Source organism: Trichomycterus rosablanca, chromosome 8, assembly GCF_030014385.1.
Source record: "Trichomycterus rosablanca isolate fTriRos1 chromosome 8, fTriRos1.hap1, whole genome shotgun sequence".
In the NCBI taxonomy this organism is placed as follows: domain Eukaryota; kingdom Metazoa; phylum Chordata; class Actinopteri; order Siluriformes; family Trichomycteridae; genus Trichomycterus; species Trichomycterus rosablanca.
In genome coordinates this window covers 32,628,341-32,651,216 of record NC_085995.1, presented here as the reverse complement: position 1 = coordinate 32,651,216, position 22,876 = coordinate 32,628,341, and the positions used below count along the sequence as shown (strand labels likewise).

Sequence of the window (22,876 nt, the reverse complement as noted above, 5' to 3'; positions counted from 1 at the left end):
TATTTGGTTATGCGACAGAACATTGATCATTGATCTAAAATAGGAAAGAGAATTTAGGTCAGCAGCTGTACTTTATATAATAAGTTTACCTTTCTACACCATTGAATTGAGATACTTGGTTGCTGATATAGTACTTAGTTTTATGCATATATTGACCCAACAGATGCAATGAAAATGTTAGAAAATCTACAATAAAGTTTTGAAATTTGTTAGTGGTCTTTGTGGGACAAAAGTATTGTTCCAATCATTCATTAACAGGAAAAAAGAGGCTATGACACATATAGTGTAACTGTTATTGCTTCTGCCCCCAAAATAAATGTAAACAATCTTAACAATTTGGCTTGGTTTATACATAGAGCATACACACTTCCAGGTCATAAGAGGAAGTCAATAAGAGAAAGTTAAAAGCTGAACTGAAACACAGAGAAAGATTTGACCCTAAAGAAAACTGTCAGACTTCCTGTTTAGTCATTTTACAGTCATCAACATAGGCAGTGATAAGTAAGATTTCCTCCACTGTGTTATCAGACTTTAGTTTTACAGTCTATTTGATTAAATCAACTGTATATATCTGTATAGATGATTCTACCTAATATATTGCATCTTTTCAGCACAATAAGTAATGTTTACCTCAGCATTCATTATACTGTGTGTTTTTTATTACAAACTTAATATAAAAACCAATCAAAAAGAGAATCAAACTTAAAACTGAAGACTTTGTTGTTCTGACCAGAATCCCGTCTGAGGGAGCAAAGGCTAGATGGTAAATCACCGCCTTATTGCTGCAACAGAGACTTCTACTGTCTGGTTAAGGCACTGGCATGAGCAGCAAGGACAATATGAAACATCTAACGTGGTACTCCATATATTCTGAAGCTTCCTGTATGTTCCCTTAAGGCTTCACACAAGAAAGAGGTGCCAGGCTGCCAAGCTGCTTTTGTTGGACTCTTAAGCAAAGCCTTTTTTAATCCTTAATTGTTGGATTAAATTCTTAGTAGTTAGTCACACTGCATTATTTGGTAACATCAGAAAATAAGTGTTAATTCATTATGTTTACTCATTATTACAATACATTACTGAAACAAAATCAAATTTAAATTAAATTTAAAGATTTAGATGTAGTGTAATGTAAAGTTTGGTTCCACACAATGTTTATTAGCACTGTTAGCTGCACTGTTGTGTTTTTGTAGTTTTACTTATATAATTTTGCAGAGAAAACAAGTCTAAATAAAGACAAAGGTTTTATTCATTTAGTAGCCAAGGAAACAATTTGTTCTGCGATAAGGCTGGGAAACACACCCAATGTTAAAGTAGCTCTTTTGTTTGACCTTGTCATGTCTATGTAGTGAATAAAGTCCAGATAAAGGTTTTACAATGTACACACAAAGTACATGGTCACTGTAACATCAATATATGAGTCTAAAATAGCCAAAACTCATCTACAAACCTCATTTTAGATAGGTTGCATGAAATGCAATGAAAAGAAGAACCAGTGATTTGAACCTTAAGTTAACTGACAAAAGTTTAAAGAAATGTTTTGGCTGACCCACTTGATTGTTTGAGGGTGGCACAGTGGCACAGTGGGTAGTGCTGTCACCTCAAAACAAGAAGGGCCTGGGCTTGATTTCCCAATCAGACAGCCAGGGTCCTTTCTGTGTGGATAAGATAAGATAAGATAAGATAGCCTTTTATTATCCCACAGGGGGAAATTTGTAGTGTTACAGCAGCTTTCAAGAATACAGAAAATAGAAAATTACAAAAAGTTTACATGTATGTACACATATACTAAATAGTAAGCATATGTAAAAATTACAAAAATATAAACAGTATTTATAGAGGAAGTTAAACCAAATATTGCAGTTATTAGAAATATTGCACAAAGTACAGCAGTAAAGTGCAAAGTTACAAAAAAATTACAAAAGTAAAAATTACAAAAATATAAACAGTATTTATAGATGAAGTTAACCAAATGCACAGTTATTAAAAAATATTGCACAAAGTACAGCAGATACAGCAAGTATTGCACATAATTTAAAAGTAATTGCACAGAGAAGTACTAAAAACCAAGTGAATTATTGTGATGGTAATTGTCTACGTTTGGGACGGTGCTGGTTGTATAGCCTGACAGCAGAAGGAAGAAAGGAGCTGCGATGTCTCTCCTTTGAGCAACGCGGGTGAAGAAGCCTGTCGCTAAAGGAGCTGCCCAGTGCAGTCACAGTTGTGAATAAAAATCTCAAAGATTATTGAAGTTATTAAAACTGGTGCTAGCAATGGATTAATACAGGTATTGTTATATCTCTGTCACTGCAGCAAACATTTGTGTTTAGAAACCCAACTCATTTGCTGTGTTAAGCAAAATAATGTTGGTTCTTTCAATACCTAAGTAGACACACACATGTATTTAAAAAAGCAATTTCTGCAGTTTTTAACATGTCTTTTAAGGGTGTAACATGTCTTGTGCATTGTAACTCTCCCCACACCCATTGAGCTAAACCACAATTTCCTGTTATTTCCTGTTATATACAGGAGTGTGCATGTTTTCCCTGTGTCCGCATCACTTCAAAGACATGCAGTCAGGCCATTTGGAGCTATGTGTGTGTGTCTGCCCTGTGACTGCTGACCCGTCTAATAAGGCCTGTCTGTTTCACCAAATGAAACAGACCTACCAAAACCCTGACCAGGATACAGTGGTGGTAAAACAGACAATGAATGAAGGAACTTAATTGTATTTTATAAACACAAATTTTGAATTAAATGACTGCAACACACTCAAAATAAGAATAAAAATCTCAAAGATTATTGAAGTTATTAAAACTGGTGCTAGCAATGGATTAATACAGGTATTGTTATATCTCTGTCACTGCAGCAAACATTTGTGTTTAGAAACCCAACTCATTTGCTGTGTTAAGCAAAATAATGTTGGTTCTTTCAATACCTAAGTAGACACACACATGTATTTAAAAAAGCAATTTCTGCAGTTTTTAACATGTCTTTTAAGGGTGTAACATGTCTTGTGCATTGTAACTCTCCCCACACCCATTGAGCTAAACCACAATTTCCTGTTATTTGGACCAAAAGCTATAGTAAATCTTTATTCTAGATTGTATATACTGAATTGTAGACACAATATATGTGCCTACAGCAAAAGTAAAAAGTTTACATACATGTACATGTAGGTGATATGTACTGAATGTCACAACGTCTTTGATTTAAAAAAAAATTTTTGTCAAAAAAAAACCCTGCGGCACAAGGAAAGCATGCAAAACACCCTACAGACAGTGACTGGGAGCAAATGTCAAACCCAGGACTTATTATGTGGCTGGGCAGTTGGACCATGTTATTGTGTGGCTGGACAATTGAGAGTTTGAATCCTGGCTTTGCCATGCAGCCACTGTTGGGCCAGTGAGCAAGGTCCTAACCCTCCAAAGAAGCTGGGCGATGGATGGATGGATGGATGGATAGATGGAAGGGATATACAGAGGTATGGAGTAAATAATAATAACTAATAACATTAGGTCTGGCTGCCTCGAGTGTAAAGAGACTCATTGTAGAGTCTGATGGTAGAGGGTAAAAAATGCCTGATTTAGCCGGTTGCTAAACACACTTTTCTGAGCCTTCACTGTTGAGTGGAGGGGGTGTGCGGCATTGTCCAAGATTGTTAAAAGTTTATGAAGTGTCCTACGTTCCATAACAGTTTTTAAGTAATCCAGCTTAACTCCAATGATCGAGCCAGGCTTCTTGATCTCTTTGAGGTGCTGGTTGTGATGCCATAGCCCCAGCACACAACAGCGTAGAACAGAGCACTGGCTACAACCGACTGGTAAAAATCCACAGCAGGGGCTTGCACACACCAAAGGAACGAAGTTTCCGACTCTGGCCCATCTTGTATACAGCGTCCGTGTTAACAGTTCACTCCAGCCTGTCATCCAAGTGCTCTCCCAGGTATTTGTAGCTCCTCACTACTTCAACATCCATACCATCGATGGAAACCAGGCTCGGACCTCCTGAAATCAACCACCACCTCTTTGGTCTTGCCGATGTTGAGCTGTAGCTGGATAAAGAATTTCATTGTACTGTACATATAGACCCTTGAGTTACAAACGGTTTACCATATGAACATTTTGGGTTACGAACGATCTTTTTCAACTTAACGTACGAACACATTTTGGATTACGAACCGAAATTCATGAAATGCGTGACGTCACAAACATGTTCACTCCGACTGTCTCTCTCTCTCTCTCTATATATATATATACAGTCATGTGAAAAAGTTAGGACACCCCATGAAAACCTTTGTCTTTTTGAACATATTTAAACATATGAACATTTGAGCTTCATTTGAACAGTACTGAGAGATGGAGCTTATATAACTAAACAAAAAAATTTTTTTTTATTACTTTTAAACACAAGTTGTAAAATGTAATGAACAAAAATGGAATTTTATTGTGAGGAAAAAGTTAGGACACCACCACATGTATTACTACTTTAAATGTCTAAAATTAGAATCCGGTGCACCACATCAGCTGCAATGATTAGACCATTGTTAGAGGACATTGGAGTTTTATTTAAACCTCAGACATAAGTTTGGTTTGCCTATGATTGTTGAAGTGAGTGGTATCACCATGGTGAGATCTAAAGAGCTCTCTGAGGCCTTCAGAAATAAGGTTGTAGATGCATATTAGTCTGGGAAGGGATTTAAAAAGATCTCAAAACAATTAGAAATCAGCCATTCCACTGTCCGGAAAATAATTTACAAGTGGAGAATATTTAAAACAACTGCCAACATGTTCAGGTCAGGCCGTCCTAGCAAGTTCAGCCCAAGAGCAGACCGCAAGATGCATAAAGAAGTCTCCAATAATCCTTCGATGTCATCACAGGACCTACAGGTAGCTCTTGCCACAGTTTATAGGAAGGTACATGCATCTATCATCAGAAAGAGACTGCACACGTTTGATTTTCATGGGAGGTGAGCAAGGAAGAAAAAAACATCAGGGCAAGACAAAAATTTACCAGAGAACACCTAGACAAAGACCAGGACTTCTGGAACAATGTGCTTTGGACAGATGAATCCAAAGTTGAATTATTTGGGCACAGTAACAGAAGACATCTTTGGCGCAAACCAAACACAGCGTTTGAGCACAAGAACCTCATACTCAACTGTGAAGCATGGAGGTGGAAATGTCATGGTTTGGGGCTGCTTTGTAGCAGCATGGCCTGGCAAGCTCTCCATTATACTGTAGAATCCACAATGAATTCTTCACTGTATCAGAGGGTGCTTGAGGAAAATGTAAAAAACTGTCCAAAAACTGAAGCGGAAGTGGACCATGCAGCAGGACAACGACCCAAAACATTCCAGTAAATCCACCAAGAAATGGCTCAAAAGAAAGAAATTGAGACTTCTGGAATGGCCAGGTCAAAGCCTGGATCTTAATCCTATTGAGATGCTGTGGGCTGATTTGAAACGGGCTGTGCATGCAAGTAACCCATCAAACCTCACACAGCTGAAGAAATTGGTGTGGCTGCGGTAAGGGCTGGATAAGCAGCTCTATGTTTGTCTGTCTGTTGTGTGAATGTCTATGTGTATGAATGAATGTCTTGAAAAAACCATCTTGCGGCCCCGACGCCCCTCCCTCCATACTTGCCGGCGCCACAATATGTTTAAATATGTTCAAAAAGACAAAGGTTCTCATGGGGTGTCCTAACTTTTTCACATATATATATATACAGTGAGCGGAGAGCGGACGGTGTTTTTTCTGTGTTTTCTTTATATTTTGTACAATTCTATAATAAAATGGCCTCAAAGAATGTGCAGAGAAAGCATGCTGAAGAGAAAATAAAACAATCTAATGCTATTTGTTGTTGTGTAATTACTCCTGCCAGTAGCTGTCACTGTGTATCAGACAGAGGGGACAGTGAGTGAGAGAGAAGAAGGAAGTTATTCTTTCATGATTATGCTGCCTTTAAGTCCTCCTCGGAAGTTCCTACTTACGAGTTCGGAGGTCGTAATTACGACATGATGTGCGTTCAAGTCATTTTTGGTCGGGTAAAAATGGACTATTGCTATTCTTCATCAGAACAAGTGCACGTTGTGTACAAAATGTATACAAGCTCAAACTTTTACCGTTTACTGTAGGGGCAGCATCCATACCTGCAGTCGCCATGACGTTTTGTTAATGACACGCCCCCACATCGGAAACTCGAGTTTCCCACTGGTAAATACGACATTGAGTTGCTGTTCATGTGCCCTCATCTCGTAAATACGATATTTTTCGACACGACTTGAAGGCAGCATCACACCTACAAAATACAACACTATTGAAATAAAGAAGGAAATAATAGAGAAATATGAGAGTTATTGTTGTTTCTAGTAGATACATTTGATAAAAAAAGGAAAGTTATTATGGTGTATGATACAGCACACTTACTGTACTGAAATGTGATGTGTGTTTTTTATGTACAGTACTACTGTGTATTGTTGTTTATTATAGTAATGTCTATTCTATAATTTAAGATTTAAGGGAAATATACTTGTATTTATAACAAAAAAGAGCATTTAAGACATTAAAGAGGTTAGGTAAGGGGGGGTTTGGGAGGTCTGGCACAGATTAATTCTATTTACATGATTTCTTATGGAAAAAATAGGTTTAACTAACGAACATTTTGACTTAAGAACAGCCCTTCAGAACCAATTAAATTCGTAAGTCAAGGGTCCACTGTATGTATATATGGCAAATAAAAGCGTTCCATCTGTCTCTGTTTATCTTTATCATATCATCCACTTTATTTAGTAAAACCAAAATGGTTTTACTAAAAGTACTTGTTTACCCTCGCTGTTACAGTTGTCTATCATTGTGACTTGAAAGAACATCAGACCACATGCTATGAGTTTATGGAGTCACTAACTTTCTCTCGGGTGGTCTGGGGTGTGTGTGCTTACTCAGTCTGTAGACTACGTTACAATTACTGTACAACAAACAGTTATACTGTACAATCACTGTACTGTACAATGAATGACCACCTGCTTGGATTTGATTGGTTGTGGAAATCCGATGCTTGTTTGCTATTGGTTAAGAGTTTCGCAGTACGAACATGCGGAAGTATCATCCTTGCTTAACAATGAAGTTGGGAGGTGTAGGACAGGCAGTGGGGGTAAAAGTGAGCGATTTGTCCCGTTTCAGACCGACAGCGTTAAAACCTTCATCTTTCCTCTAGGATTATTTAACAGACCGGTTTAGACAGCATGGAAATCGAAAAAGAAGTGAAAAAGGTGAGTTACTTTTCTCTTTCTCTGAATTTAAAGGAATACGGTGGTCTTTGCAGTCGCCCTTACATTGCAGGCTGTGTTCCGAATTGCGTACTAGTGCACTGAAGTTCTTGCCATACTGACTATAGACTACGGCTTATTTTGACAAACTTTGTAGTGTGGTAGTGTTTGGTTTGAAACACAGCCCGAGTCTGTGGCGACGCCCTGAAAGGTAACCGGGCTAACACCTTAAGCTAACTAAAACCAAAAAATACATTTTATATTGCTTAATAAATAGCGTGAAATTTGCAAAGAAATGAATGTGTTATTTGTTTAAAACCTAATATGAAAATGCCAACTTAAGAAATGTGTTAATTTATTTTAGCAAAGTGACTAAACGTATAAAATGTATTCATTTATAATTACAACGTCTCAAAGATTCACCTCAAAAAGTAAACACTAATGAAAAGCACTAATGTTGGTATTTAACAGGCAGCATTTTTTAAGTAAAGACACATTGGCTTACAGCTGGGACAGAAGAGCACTCTCATGGGGTTAAAAATAGATCATTATTTCTACATTTAAACATTTAATTACTTAAATATTTAAAACTACATAAACAGACGTTTCTCCTCAGGATTCCTTTACCTAACTGACCAGGTCAGAACCCTTTTTAGATTGTGCTGCTTCAAAATGCATATAACAACCTTTTTACAAAAAATTATTATTATTTAGGATTATAGAGTGTTATTATTGATTATTATAATCTCATTTTAATTATGGTCTTTGTGGTAGACCTTTATGGTTTGTGGTATACCCGGTGTACTACTTAATTAGCAAGTCAACCTTATCCTTGAAATGAATCTGATCATGATTGCCATTCACATATACCGGCTTTCAAAGTACCAATTAAGTTCCTAAAACTCATCTACTATTGAAAATGCCCGGTCACAGACTGACCCCATGTCTAGAATGTATCACTGCTTTGTGCCCAGTGTTTTTGGGTGACCCACAGCGTCCCAAATCAGGATAAAGCAGCTGCACTGAAAAAAGCTTTTCAAATGTACTGGATATTATCTGTTGTTCGTACAGGCTTACAAAGACAAGTTTGTTCTGCACCAGTCCTCAAATTAAATGCCCATTACAGCATGACCCCTAAAATGTTAATTGACTCCCAACGGGTAAAACCAGGGGACACCTGGTCTAATCTGATAGGATGCATAGTTGGTGAGTTGGCTTTTTTATTTTAAAGAAAAGACAGAAGGTATTGTGACAATACAGCTTTGCATTTTATTATACTTAAAGCTGTTAGTTTGTTTACTGGAAGTGTTGTTCAACGATCATCGTAGCCTTTAACTACAGAAACAATTTATGTTGTGTAGGACAGGATATCAAAATGTGTTGGTTTAAATTGGCTTTCTGTAACATTGTCATTCTACGAAGGCGTATTAGGGCTACTTTAAAGAAATTTTTTTTTTTAAGTTCCAATTTCGAGATTAAAGTCGAAATGATTTCCAGATTAAAGTCGACTTTATTCTTGAAATTAAAACATACAAATATTTTTTTTTTTTTTTACAGTGGCCGTAATCTGTCGTCGTATCATTCACCTACCTATCATAGTTATCTATAATTGTGAAAAAAAACCTTCATAAGTTAAAATGTGGCCTTACTGTCTAAGTGGCAAAATTATATAAAACTGTAACATCATATCCTTTAAACCACAGGTTCAGAGAGGGTTGTTGGCTCATAACTACCTTTTGGTCCACTCGTTAATTAAATCAGCCATGCAACCAGTGACCTTACATCTAATAACAAGAATTACATTTGGTTAAATGAATAGAAATCATTTGTTTCAGCTGTGCCTATAATAGATACTGAGATTGGTTTTATTGTTCTGTATGTTTCATTTAGCATATAAACATTTACAGACCTATAATTATAATGATTCTAGCAGTCAGTTAAACCTGACTGTATGTCTGAGGTGAGATCAGCACGGGATTGGCTCATGTCTGTTTTCATGTCTGTGTGAACTATGACGAAGTCATTGCTATTGTACTGAGGTTACTTTCAAGTGGGTAAACAAACCATACATAAATATTTAGGTAAAGAGACCCTGATTAATGTAAGGTCTTCTTGAAGAGTCTGCCAGACAAAGTGCTCACAGATCCCGTGTATAAACCGGTCAACTTTAGTCTTTAATCATTTTAACTACTAGGTTTGTTCATGAACAGCACGGTGGCTCAGTGGGTAGCACTGTCGCCTCACAGCAAGAAGGTCCCGGGTTCGATCCCCAGGTGGGGCGGTCCGGGTCCTTTCTGTGCGGAGTTTGCATGTTCTCCCTGTGTCTGTGTGGGTTTCCTCCAGGTGCTCCGGTTTCCTCCCACAGTCCAAAACATGCAGCCAGGCTAATTGGACACTGAATTGTCCTATAGGTACCTAGTCACTAGGATGCATAAACCAGTGCATTGTAGTGCCGGTCCCAAGCCCGGATAGATAGGGAGGGTTGTGTCAGGGAGGGCATCCGGCGTAAAAAACTGTGCCAAATCAATAATGTGGATCACGATCCGCCGGCGACCCCTTATGGGAACAGCCGAGGAAATAGTAGTTTGTCCATGAATCTTTATTTGCTATGTAAAATGCTAAAATCTTTCACTTATTGGAGACTGTTGTTCTTTAATAAGCTGCTAACACATATTTGGCAAAGTTGCAGGCCATTTAAGATGGCTATTTTTTTTCTTAAGTTGCCTCTGTCGATTTTTGGAAAGCAATGCAATGTCCGTTTACAGAAAATGATGATGATAGAGTACAACATTAAATATTTGTTTTTTGTACTTTCAGACATAACCTACTGATTTTATTTGCGTTTAACATACTGCATCAACCTTTTAGCAAATACCTTAAACTTAAATACCCTGAACAGTTTACTATTTACATGTGCAGATGAAAAAGAACCCCGTCATGTCTTTAGTGTTGAAGTCCTGCTGGCTTTCTGCACATTCTCAAGCATGTGGCCTTATATAGGCATGACTACACTGGAATAGTTCAGTGTGCAGATGTAGAGGCATCAAAGCTTAAAATGAAGAGGAGGAAGGGTAGGAAGATTTTGGCCGGATACATAAAAATACCAAAAAAGCAACCTCATCAAATTTTTATGTAAATGGATTTAAGGTTTTGATCAACTGCAGCTTTGTTCGTGTGCCATCTGGCCAACTGTGTCTGGTGAGTGCCCGGCCAGGCCGATTACACTCAAAACTTGAGTCATTGTTGGTAGTGGGCTAACTTATTTGACTGCCCTGCCACCTGAGCACTCCAAAAATGTGCAAAGTTGGCATAAACAAGGTGTAAGAGTCAAATATTTCTAAAATACAGGGCAGTGCACTTCTGCAGCTGCAGGAGACTTCTTTTTCACCAGTCGCTTGGTTGGTACCCCAACCAGACTGTAAGTAGGTGACCCCTAATGTGACCTTTCTTCACTCAGACACATCCAGTTGTGTCTGTAGAGCCTCTGCAGTTTAGGTCTAGTAGTCTATCAAAACTGCCCTCTAGATGCCTGACGCCTAGCTGGCACCACACCAGGCTAGACCTGTGTCTGAATTCATGTTTTAATAGAAGGATCAAATGTGATATTTGCTATTGTTAATCCAAACAGCACAACTGGCATTAATTTAATTTTCTATATTTGCTAGTATCATAGCACTTGGCACCAAATTGCCGAATCACACACATTCTCACACACACACACATTCATTGTTTACACTTCATTTGAACTGAGAGCGAAGGTACAGATGACACAAAGCTCAGATCGCTGAGTTGAGACTCAATCTCTGTACGCATGTGCCAGTTTATTTCAGAGGAAGATGCTGTTATTCTGATCTGAACTGAAAAACCACTTCTGTTGTTTATCTTTTCTTCCTCATATTTTGATTAGCATGTTTAGTTAGGGCTTGTAATGAACTGTCTTCTTCTTCAACACCATGTTAAATGACACTGTTTTACATTAAATAAAGTATAAAGACTCATTTCCTGTGCTGTGTTTATAGATGACCCTGGGCCATGAAATAGGAGCTGGTGCAGCTTGTCTTAAATGCAAGGACAAGTGTGAGGGCTTTGAGCTTCACTTCTGGAGGTTTGTACTTATTTTCAGACTTTAACCTTCTATCTTTTGGCTAGCATGGCTGGCTCCGTACATATTGATCTATTGGCCATTGCAAATGATGTCTACGGAAGTGTGTCCTCCTGGAGCTATTTATAGACTGCCTTTTGGTAATTTATTGGAATTTCTGTTGGTGGGCATAGAATTTAATTGGATGGATAAAGTTTAATGCTTAGTTGATTAAAGGAACAACAAAAAACTGTAGATGGTCAGTAAAGACATGTTTACTCTCTGATGTTTGGGCTTGGGCTTCTGATGTTTGTTTTATACCAGGGCTGCAGTGGCAACTGAAGTCAAACTTCTGTAGAAAGGAGTGGCAGTTCTGCTGGAAGCAACTTCATTTATTAACCGCTTTATCTTGGTCTGAGTCACGACGAGACTGGTCCCACCAGGAAACACCGAACCCAAGGCAGGAACACCCTGGACAGGGTGCCAATCCACTGCAGGGCTTCAGCCACGCCCTCCTTTAGACATAGCCACATCCGGACTGCCGATAGCACAGTTCAGAATCAAGCCCGGATCTCAGCAGCAATGAGCTAGCATTACAGATTGCTGCATCAGCCCAGCGTGTTCAGATATTTTTTCTATTAAAAATAGCCAACAGTAGGCGCCCAGGTGGCACAGCGGAATATTCCGCTAGCACACCAGCACAGAGATTCTGAACTCCTAGGTTCGAAACTCGCCATTGCCACTGTTCGGCTGGGTGCCATCTAGCAGGCATAATTGGCAGTGCCTGCACCAGACACGGTTCTGCTAGGGTGGGATGACCGGACCCTGATTGGCAGATAGAGAGGCGCCTGTGTAGAGTGCATTGGTGAAAAAGCATTCCGCTAAGGGCTGCGCGCGGGTCGGAGGAGGCGTGAGCAGCAATATACCCACCTCGACTGCAAACAGGGATCCCTCAGCAGCGGAAGACAAATTGACTACACTAAATTGGGAGAAAATGCATAAATAAAATAGAAAAAAAAATAGCCAACAGTGACATAGCATCTGATGAAAAATGACTATAGAGGTGGATTCAAATGGGCTGTTTTTGCGACCCCTTTAGCCTGATGTCTTTAGTGTCCTCACTAGCGAGTACATCCACTTTAGAACGAACCACAGTTCATGTTACATTTGTCTTGTTTTCGGAATAGTAGCGAGGCCGCGTGTTTCCTCTTCAGTTTCCTGATGTCACACCAAGTACATTTTTACTGTTAGTTCCTTATTCAGTTACTACCGGTCTAAAAAAAAAAACCAGTTTGAGATTTTTATTTTACACGCTTGTATTTCAGTCACAATTGTAAGCCGCTTTGGATAAAAGATTTGGCTAAATGCTCTAAATGTAAACGATTTTTAAAAAATGTGCCAAATTAAATGATGTTACCACTTGGATATGTATTAAAGACAAGCATGGCAAGAATTCTGAAGCTGACTGTATGCCACTTCCCCTTTGATTCAATCGTTCAAGTATTGTGCAGTTGATCTATTTAATGAATAACAAAATTCATTATGGTTTAATCTATCTATCTATCTATCTATCTATCTATCTATCTATCTATCTATCTATCTATCTATCTATCTATCTATCTATCTATCTATCTATCTATCTATCTATCTATCTATCTATCTATCTATCTATCTATCTATCTATCTATCTATCTATCTATCTATCTATCTATCTATCTATCTATCTATCTATCTATCTATGATTACTTTAATTTCCCAGAAAAATCTGTCGCAACTGCAAGTGTGGCATCGAGGATCATGACGTGCTGCTGGAATCGGAAGAAAACCAGAAGGTGGGCCGACTCTTTGAAGATACTAAGTACACCGGCCTCATCGCCAAGCTGAAGAAGGATGGACTGCCCATGTACCGAGGCAACCAGATGACCGTTACCATAAGTACACCTGCACTAGGCTCTGCGGTATACATCCCATCATCTGGCACTGCGGCCCCATGGAGCCCTGGTGCTCAATCTGCTTCTAGCCATGGTGCCCCCTTTTCCCCAGGCTATGGCGCTGGATCAGCCTCAAGCCATGGTGCTCTGTCCACCTCAAGCCATGGAACCCCATCCTCCACCAGCCATGGTGCCCCATACTCGACCAGCCATGGAATTCCATCCTCCACAAGCTATGGCACACCATCCTCCGGCCATGGCACACCATCCTCCACCAGCCATGGAACCCCATCCACTACAAGCTATGGTGCCCCTTCTGCTGGTAGCCACAGTGTCCCATCTCCAGGAAGCCACGGAAAGCCCTCCGTCGGTGGCCATGACACTTCTTCTGTTCCCAGCTATGCTTCCTCTGGCACTAGAAATGGTGCTCCTTCTGCTCCAACCCATGGTGCTTCTTATGGAGTACCTTCATCTGCAAACTATGGTGCCCCCTCTGGTCCCAACTATGGCGCCTCCGCTGGCACGAGTCATGGAGCCCCATCAGCAGCAGGCCACGGTGCTCCCTCTGATCACAACCATGGCCTCCCCATTGGTGCTCACATTGCTAATACTGGCACCCCTGGTGCTTTGGCAGCCAAAAAGGATGTGGTTAAAGCTGTCACGTATGAGTGGGCACCCCCAGGAATTGACCAGAGTTTGGTAAGGATTTAAGAATAACATTGTTTTGAATGCTTATATTAAAACCTAGTGGTTATGCACTGCTTCAGAAACTTTGGTTTCATTCTCATAGGTGATTGGCTACTCTGAATTACCCTGGTTTAAGTAGAAGAGAATGAATAGAATGCCTTTATTTGTCATATATACATATACACGTGGACAGTACAGTGAATTCCTATTTCTGCATATCCCAGCTTGTTTGGAAGCTGGGGTCAGAGTGCAGGGTGAGCCATTATACAGCGCCCCTGGCGCAGACAGGGATAAGGGCCTTGCTCAAGAGCCCAAAAGTGGCTGAATAGCAGAGCCTTGATTTTAAACTGACAATCTTCCGATTAATATCCCAAAGCTCTACTCACTAGGCTACCACTGTCCCCAATGTGTCCTAAATGTGTGATGTCCTGCAGTGGACCGTGTCCTTTACAGGATGCAACTTAGACCATAACCAGGACTGAAGCGGCTACTGAATAACAAAATGAAAATATAAACAATTTAATAAATATTAACAATTGTTCGACGCACTTGTTCTTCCACCTACAGGCTCTGCGCTACATGGAGCTGCTCCCACCAGAGCGACGTCCCATAGCGGGCACGCAAGGGGCAGATTACCGCAAGAAGCAAATGGCCAAGCAGCTGCCTGAGCATGACCAGGACCCTGCGCGATGCCATGAGCTCTCTCCTGCAGAGGTCAAACAAATGCAGCAGTACGTTCGCAAGTACAAGGACGAGGCTCTTGGTATAGGTGACCTGGCTCTCCCAGGCGAGCTGGCTGCTCACACAGGACCTCAGATCTCAGGCACTGAAGCCAAGTCTGCACCTGGAACAGGACCAGCACCAGGAGAAAAGGGCATCGCTTCTATCGGCAAGGCTGGGACACCGGGGGTGCCAGGAGCTGTGGGCAGCAGTGGTCCTGCTGGTAACTATGTAAGTGGCTCATAATTACCTACCAGCAGAGGCTGATTTTGAGTGTGCAGTTAAATGAAAGGGCGTGGTCAGTTTATCACAGCATGAATTTTATTGTTCAGTTTCCACAAAAAGCTCTTAAACTACACAGGCCTACAGTTTTAAAGCAACACTGACTTTGAAAGAAACTAATCACATAGAGGCACTTTGTAGTTCTACAATTACTGACTGTAGTCCATCTGTTTCTCTACACACTTTTTGAACCTGCTTTCACCCTGTTCTTCAATGGTCAGGACCCCCACAGGACCACCACAGAGCAGGTATTATTTAGGTGGTGGATCATTCTCAGCACTGCAATGACATCAGCACTGCTGGAGTTTTTAAATACTGTGTCCACTCACTGTCCACTCTATTAGACACACCTACCTAGTTGGTCCACCCTGTAGATGTAAAGTCAGAGACGATCGCTCATCTATTGCTGCTGTTTGTCATCTTCTAGATCTTCAGCAGTGGTCACAGGACGCTGCCCATGGGGCGCTGTTGGCTGGATATATTTTTGGTTGGTGGACTATTCTCAGTCCATCAGTGACTGTGAGGTGTTTAAAAACTCCAGCGGCGCTGCTGTGTCTAATCCACTCATACCAGCAAAACACACACTAACACACCACCACCATGTCAGTATCACTGCAGCGCTGAGAATGATCCACCACCCAAATAATACCTGCTTAGTGGTCCTGTTGGGGTCCTGACCATTGAAGAACAGCGTGAAAGAGAGCTGACAAAGCATGCAGAGAAACAGATGGACTACAGTCAGTAATTGTAGAACTATAAAGTGCTTCTATATGGTAAGTGAAGCTGATAAAATAGACAGCGAGTGTAGAAACAAGGAGGTGGTTTTAATGTTATGGCTGATCAGTGTATATAGGCACCAAGTAGGGATATACTTACATCTATATCTCACCAGCAGGTGGAGCTGTCTATCAGGCTATTGTTAATGAGTTGCTGTTTATCCACACTGCATTTCTACTTTCCACATGAATAGTGGGTGTTTGATCTAAACCCAAACGCAGTGGAAATGAAATGAGAATGAAATCCTTCACATTCTTTAACAGCACTTCTCTTAAATGTTTATTAAGTGTACATTCGTCCCAATTCTATTCGATTTGAGACCTCAAATCTATTGAACATCTTTGGGATAAATCAAAACACTGATTGTTAGTCAGGCCTTCAGATCCAGCATTAGCCACAAACGTGAACCAACTCCATGTTAATGCCCATGGTTTTACACTGGTATATTCAACAAGCTTGTGGCCAAGCGTCTACATATATTTGCACACGTTTCTTGTTAAATGTGGTTTGATTTGTCAGAGCTCATCTGAGTCACTGTCTCTACAGGCATGCTATCAGTGCCAGCGGGCCATGAAGACCGGTGACCCGGCCGTGTATGCGGAACGAGCCGGCTACGACAAGCTGTGGCACCCGGCCTGCTTCGTCTGCTGCACCTGCAACGAGCTGCTGGTGGACATGATCTACTTCTGGAAGAAGGGCAAGCTGTACTGCGGTCGTCATTACGGAGACAGCGAGAAGCCTCGCTGCGGAGGGTGTGATGAGGTAAGAGCCGGAAGAGCAGTGTGGAAGATTCGGGCTGTTTTTTTCGGATTTCATTTGTTTGATCTGCTCACTCATGTTCGTTTCATTTTGTGCTGTGTGTTTTAGCTGATATTCAGTAACGAGTACACTCAGGCCGAGGGGCAAAACTGGCACCTCAAGCACTTCTGCTGTTTTGACTGTGACTGCGTCCTGGCTGGAGAGACCTATGTCATGGAGAACGACAAGCCTGTCTGCAAGCCCTGCTACATGAAGATTCATGCTGTGGTAACGAAAACATACACACTTCTGCTCCATGGTCCTCCCAATATGCCCTCAAATATGAAGTTACAAGCTGCTCAGCACATTACAGGAGCTAATGGTGTACACTATATGGCCAAAAGTATGTGGACACCTGACTGTTGGCTTGCTACGGATTCTGTTTTAAAACCATGGGCAGTAATGTCGATTTGCCCTCATATCTTTGCAGCTAAAACAGCCGCTATGCTTCTGGAAAGGCTTTCAACAAGATTTTGGAGTGTGTCAATAGGGATTTGGGCTCACTAAGTTAAAAAAGCTTTTATTGGTAAGCATTGTATGGACACTAATGTTACATGAAGTAGCCTCTCAATTGAAGTTCCAATTTATCCCAAGGTGAAGAGCGTAGGAGCCTTGTATTGGGCACTGGGTCAAAGTCTTGTTGAAGTAGAAAAGTCATGCTGGGGCACTCAGGTGCTCTGAGAGTGCAGAGTGTTTAAACTTGGAAGTATGAATCTTAGCAGAGCCACAGACCTGGGTCTGAGTTTGGGGGGGGGGGGGGGGGGTGTAGAGCCTAGTGTGGCTCTCCGTATGCTATATGGCTTTGTGTGGAAAATTAACACGGGCAGGTGATAAGAAACTGCCACAGATAGGACATGTATCAGGGGCATGCTGTGATCTGGCCATCCTTAATAAGATTAAGAGTTGTGCAAGTGGCAACAGATTCATAATCAGGGATTGGGAATTGGGAGATAAAGGGGGGAAATGTCATGCTGGAAACTAAATTAAACAATTAGGAGGGGTGTCAAGACAATTTGGCCATATTGTGTAGCATCTGTTAGAGTTCCTCAATTTATTTCTAATCCTGGGTCTGGACTTTTCAGAAAAATGGACATTGTTTGCTATTGGTAGAGGTAATTTGCATTGTAATGATCAACCACTGCTCTTCATCACCTCGTTCCCTCCATCACCAAGGTCCCAGGGCACTCAAACTCCTGCACCTAGATTCATTAGAAGTTTATTACACCTGCCCTTAACCACCAAGATCTGGGTTTGAACGATTGGCTATGTCTGTGTGACAGGGCCGAAGCCCTGCAATGGATTGGCAACCTGCCTGGGGTATTCCTGCCTTGCACCCTTGTGTTATTCGGTGGACCTAGGCCCACATGGAAATAAAATGAATTTAAGTGACCATGCTTTTGAAAAATACCCAAGACTCCCAGGTTTTGTGATGGGACTTTCAAGGTTTGGAAAAAAAACTTCTCCTGTTTAACAACAAGCTGTTTTTTTTCCTTTTACCAAATCATAATTTTTTTGAAGTTACTTAGCTAGTCGTAGCCAAGCGAAGTTCTGGCACTTCTGCCCGATTTTCCTTTTTTGCCCTACATTTTGTTCTTGTTTGCGATTTATTTATTTTTAGGTAGGTTTGCATCCCCTGCCTGCATGATGTTTTGGTAGGTTCTGATTTGACTAACAATTGTTGTGTTGTGACAAGAGATTTCACTTGCAAATAATACTGGTCTGTTTATTTCTTTTCGATGTTACTGCTGCCAAACATAATGCCACCCTCATTGCATCTATATGGTAGGTGTAGCTCATAAATTGGCCATTGAATGCACATACAAGAGAGAGGTAACAATAACTGACTGTAGCTCATCTGTTGCTCAGTACATTTTGTCACTCCGCCTCTACCCCATCCATTAATGGATGCGATCTCTGCTGTGTTGTATTTGTATGAGAGTAACGGGTGCAGCAGTGTTGTTGGGATTCTTAAACACCACAAAAGTCTGTAAAGCCAACAGAGTCCTGTAATCAGAAACTCTCAGCTGATAAAAGGCTAGCGGAGGATAAACACACATTTTGTTTTGAAAGATAGCTATGGTCTTTATCTGTACAACCATGGGCAGCACAGTGGCTCGGTGGGTAGCACTGGCGCCTCACAGCAAGAAGACCTTAGGTTAGATTCCCAGGTGGAGCAGTCCAGGTCCTTTCTGTGTGAAACTGATGAATTGATCTTGTGTAATCAGTAATTACCGATCCTGTGCAGGGTGTGTGTGCGCCTAATAAATTGGCCAGTTCATGTAAACAGTTCATCAAAACCCTGGATCTGCTGCTGCACTTTAGTAAATGACCATACTTGGCTATACTATAAATCCCTAATGTTTTGTCTTTGCCCTGGCGCTAAAGCAATTTGCTTCGCTAACACAGGCGACATAGAATAGGCGCTTCTTAATACCGTATAGCTCTAATAAATGCTTTGTTTGCATGTGTGTACAGCTGTGTTCGGCCTGTCGGAAGCCGATCGAGCCCGAGGCGCAGCGTCTATCCTACGGTGAACACCACTGGCACGCCGAGCCCGAATGCTTCCGGTGTGGCGGCTGCACCAAGTGCCTTGTGGGTCAGCGCTTCATGGTCCTGCAGGGGAAACCAATCTGCTCCGTCGAATGTAAAAAGAAAGTCATGGCTGCTTAAAGAAGAATAAGACTCCTGCACAGCTTTGATCAAGACCGAGTCCTCGCCGATGTTAGAGGCACCATCACTGCTGATAGATAAAACATCCTAAATCCAATGATTCAATCCAACACTGCCATATTTCCTTTCTTTATTTCATAATCCAACCTTTGTTTACTGCATCTGTAGCATATGTTTGATTACCTTTTTCCAGGTACTCCCTTAAACATGCCAAAGGTGGATTGAGTGTGTGATGCACTGTGTTGGACTAGTGCTGGACTCAACGTTACCCTGACCAGGATGAAATAGTAAAAATGAATAGATCATGTACGGTATCATGGTAATGCATCAGGTAGTATTGGTACTGCCCAGCTTTAGGTATCTGGGTTCAATCCTCACCTTTGATGTGTCTGTGTGGGTTCCCCCCAGTAACTCTGGATTCCTCCCACCTTCAAAACATGGCAATTGGTGGATTGGCATAACCAAATTGCCCCACATATGCATGCCTGAATAAATAGCAGTTAGATGGTCTCCCACCCTCCTGTCTTTTATCAGCCAATGGCAGTTAAAGCTGTTGGTTCCTGGTTGTGATGGTTCTTTTTTCAATTTGGCACATTCTTCTTGTGTCTGCATAGGTTCATTTCAGGTACTCTGGTTTCCTTCCAACTCCCAAAAGCATGCAGAAGGGAGCATTAGGAAGTATTAGGGAGTATTGGCTGCTTTTAATTACCCCGATGTGTAAGTGAAAACATTCAGCTATGATTGTGGTTTGCCCTGACGGGGATTAAAATTAAATTGGAGTGTCTGGGAGGCAGAGCGGTCTAACATGCTGGTTCGGACCTCAGTAGAGCCACCGACCTGGCCGGGTGTCCAATAGACACTATTGGCCATGTCTGTGGGCCAAAAGACCCTGCCATGAGCTTGTTTGGACATTTCAAGAAATAGTTGCATTAAAATAGTTACATCTATGTGATCCTTTAGGTATAACAAAAGCCAATATTCTGAGAAGGCTTCTCACAAAGACTTAAAAGTATGTCTGTGGGAACTTGTGCCTATTTAGTCAAAAGTGTATTTGTATGGCTGGGCACTTGTGTTGGTCAGGAAAGTCTTAATTAATGTTCCATATTCTGAAGCTGGATAAATCAGCAAATACACTGGTTGTGCTTTACCATGAATTCTGATTGCTGATAATGTTATGACATTATATCTGATCTAGATAAACTCTTGATAAGGAATTCATTTATAAATCATTTAAATTGACACTTAGTCAAGGTGCGTTCGGGTGGCGCAGCAGTAAAATACGCTAGCTCACCAATGCTGAGATACAGGGTTTGAATATCAGAGGTGCTAATGGCCAGCCGGGCATCTACACAGACAAGATTGGCTGTGTCCTGTATCGCAGGTTCTGGATTGGTGCTCTGCCCAGTTGCCCGCTGTGTTACAGACCTAAATCATGCGGTTATCCATCAAGGTGTCTATGGTAATCATCCATAAATTACAGATGTGGTAGATAAAGGGTTGGAAATATTTGTTTACCTCTTGAACCCATATCACTGGGCCACTGGGGGCGTGTCCACACCGTGCCTGACCAGAGTCTTTTTCAGTATTCTTAAATTTTTCTAATAGAACAACACAATATTGACCTGTGCGCCTTAAATAAGTTTGTCTGAACTCACTTTTCATACAAGTTCTTTAAACGTGTGCTTTTGCATACTGAGGCCTGAAGATCAGTCAGCAATACAGTGAATGTAAATCAGTGGAGCCAGGCAGAATCTCAGCAGTAACGGACCATGGTTCAGTACACAGTACATACCGCCACTGTGCTACTGAGTCCAAAGTGTTTAATCAAAGTATTTAATGAAATCTTCGTCTGTTTAGTATTATTTCATTATTTCTGACTATTCTGCTAATTTCACGACTACTTAAATTAAATTGCACTTTATTGCACTTGTTTTTTTACTGTCTTGCTTTTGTATGGTAATAAATCATTTGCGAGAGAAATTGACTCGATTTTATGCTTCTTGGAGTCTGAGATTTCTCCTTATAAATCGAGCAGTGGTAACTCCTAGAGTATTCCTTGGCCATTTGTTTTAAATAAAAACCATGTACATTGGCTTCTCCATGATAAATAACATGAAATTAACATGAATAAGTTGAGCTATAATCTTTAAGTTTACCTTTGATACACTGTTTGGTCAAAAGTATGTGGCGCTTTGGGGTTTTAGTCATGCCCAACGTTAACAGGTGTATATAATCAATAATATTAAGTAAATGATGGTAGCCCACTAAGATAAGACGCCTTTATTGTCATTGCAGAGTGTACAACGAGATTGAGCAGCAACCCTACAGCGCTTTTACATACAATAAGTAAACAAGAAGTATATACACCGATCAACCATAACATTAACACCACCTCCTTGTTTCTACTCTCACTGTCCATTTTATTGGCTCCACTTACCACATAGAAGCACTTTGTAGTTCTACTATTACTGATTGTAGTACATGCTGTGTTAGCCCCCTTTCATGCTGTTCTTCAATGGTCAGGACTCTCCCAGGACCACTACAGAGTAGGTATTATTTGGGTGGTGGATCATTCTCAGCACTGCAGTGACACTGACATGGTGTGTTAGTGTGTGTTGTGCTGGTATGAGTGGATAAGACACAGCAGCGCTGATGGAGTTTTTAAACACCTCATTGTCACTACTGGACTGAGAATAGTTCACCACCCAAAAATATCAGCCAACAGCGCCCCGTGGGCAGCGTCCTGTGACCACTGATGAAGGTCTAGAAGATGACCAACTCAAACAGCAGCAATAGATGAGCAATCGTCTCTGATTTTACATCTACAAGGTGGACCAACTAGGTAGGAGTATCTAATAGAGTGGACAGTGAGTGGTCCAGCAGTGCTGCTGTGTCTGATCCACTCATACCAGCACAACACACACTAACACACTACCACCATGTCAGTGTCAATGCAGTGCTGAGAATGATCCACCACCCAAATAATACTTGCTCTGTAGTGGTCCTGTGGGGGTCCTGACCATTGAAGAACAGGGTGAAAGCAGGCTAAAAAAGTATGCCAAGAAACAGATGGACTACAGTCAGATATTGTAGAACTACAAAGTGCTTCTATATGTTAAGTGGAGCTGATAAAATGGACAGTAAGTGTAGAAGGTGGTTTTAATGTTATGGCTGATCAGTGTGTATTGTAGGTATCCCAAGTAAACTAGCACGTAGGTGTTTGTATGGGAAGTGGAACTCCTAAACCCTTGGCTGTTGTACTATTGAGAGTAAGGCTATTCAGCACTTGTGGAAAAAGTCTATCATGGTATGTGGTGTTTTTACATGAACGTGGAAACCGACACAATTCAAGGAAACCCGCTTCTTACAAGCCTCTATTGTTTTTTAATGGCAGCCGACTTAAGTGTGTGACGCCATTTCCTGACACCGTACCTCGATGCAGTACGAGGCTCGCCCTTCGTCCGCGTTCCCTCAGCTCACCCCACAGCAGGGCGGAGTTTTTCAGGAGGGAATTCTTTCCCCTCGTGTCATTTCTGCACCAATTTGCATGCTGCTTTCCACGCCAAGCACAGTGTACACACACACCCAGGAGCACAACCTCACCCTTCACCCTTCCCTCCTGCCTCCTCAGTCATTTGGGGAGAGATGATTTGCTGATTTGACTGT

At 41.2% G+C, this 22,876-nt stretch overlaps 1 protein-coding gene across 1 annotated transcript; it reads left to right on the top strand.

Moving 5' to 3' along the window:
- The first annotated feature begins 7,153 nt into the window (after positions 1-7,153).
- tes (testis derived transcript (3 LIM domains)) lies at positions 7,154-21,199 on the top strand. The gene is made up of 7 exons (XM_063000081.1): positions 7,154-7,267; positions 11,284-11,369; positions 13,105-13,975; positions 14,531-14,914; positions 16,289-16,504; positions 16,610-16,768; positions 19,016-21,199. Exons 1-7 carry the CDS (start codon positions 7,241-7,243, stop codon positions 19,208-19,210), a joined length of 1,938 nt encoding a protein of 645 aa, XP_062856151.1. The 5' UTR covers positions 7,154-7,240; the 3' UTR covers positions 19,211-21,199.
- Positions 21,200-22,876: the final 1,677 nt, after the last annotated feature.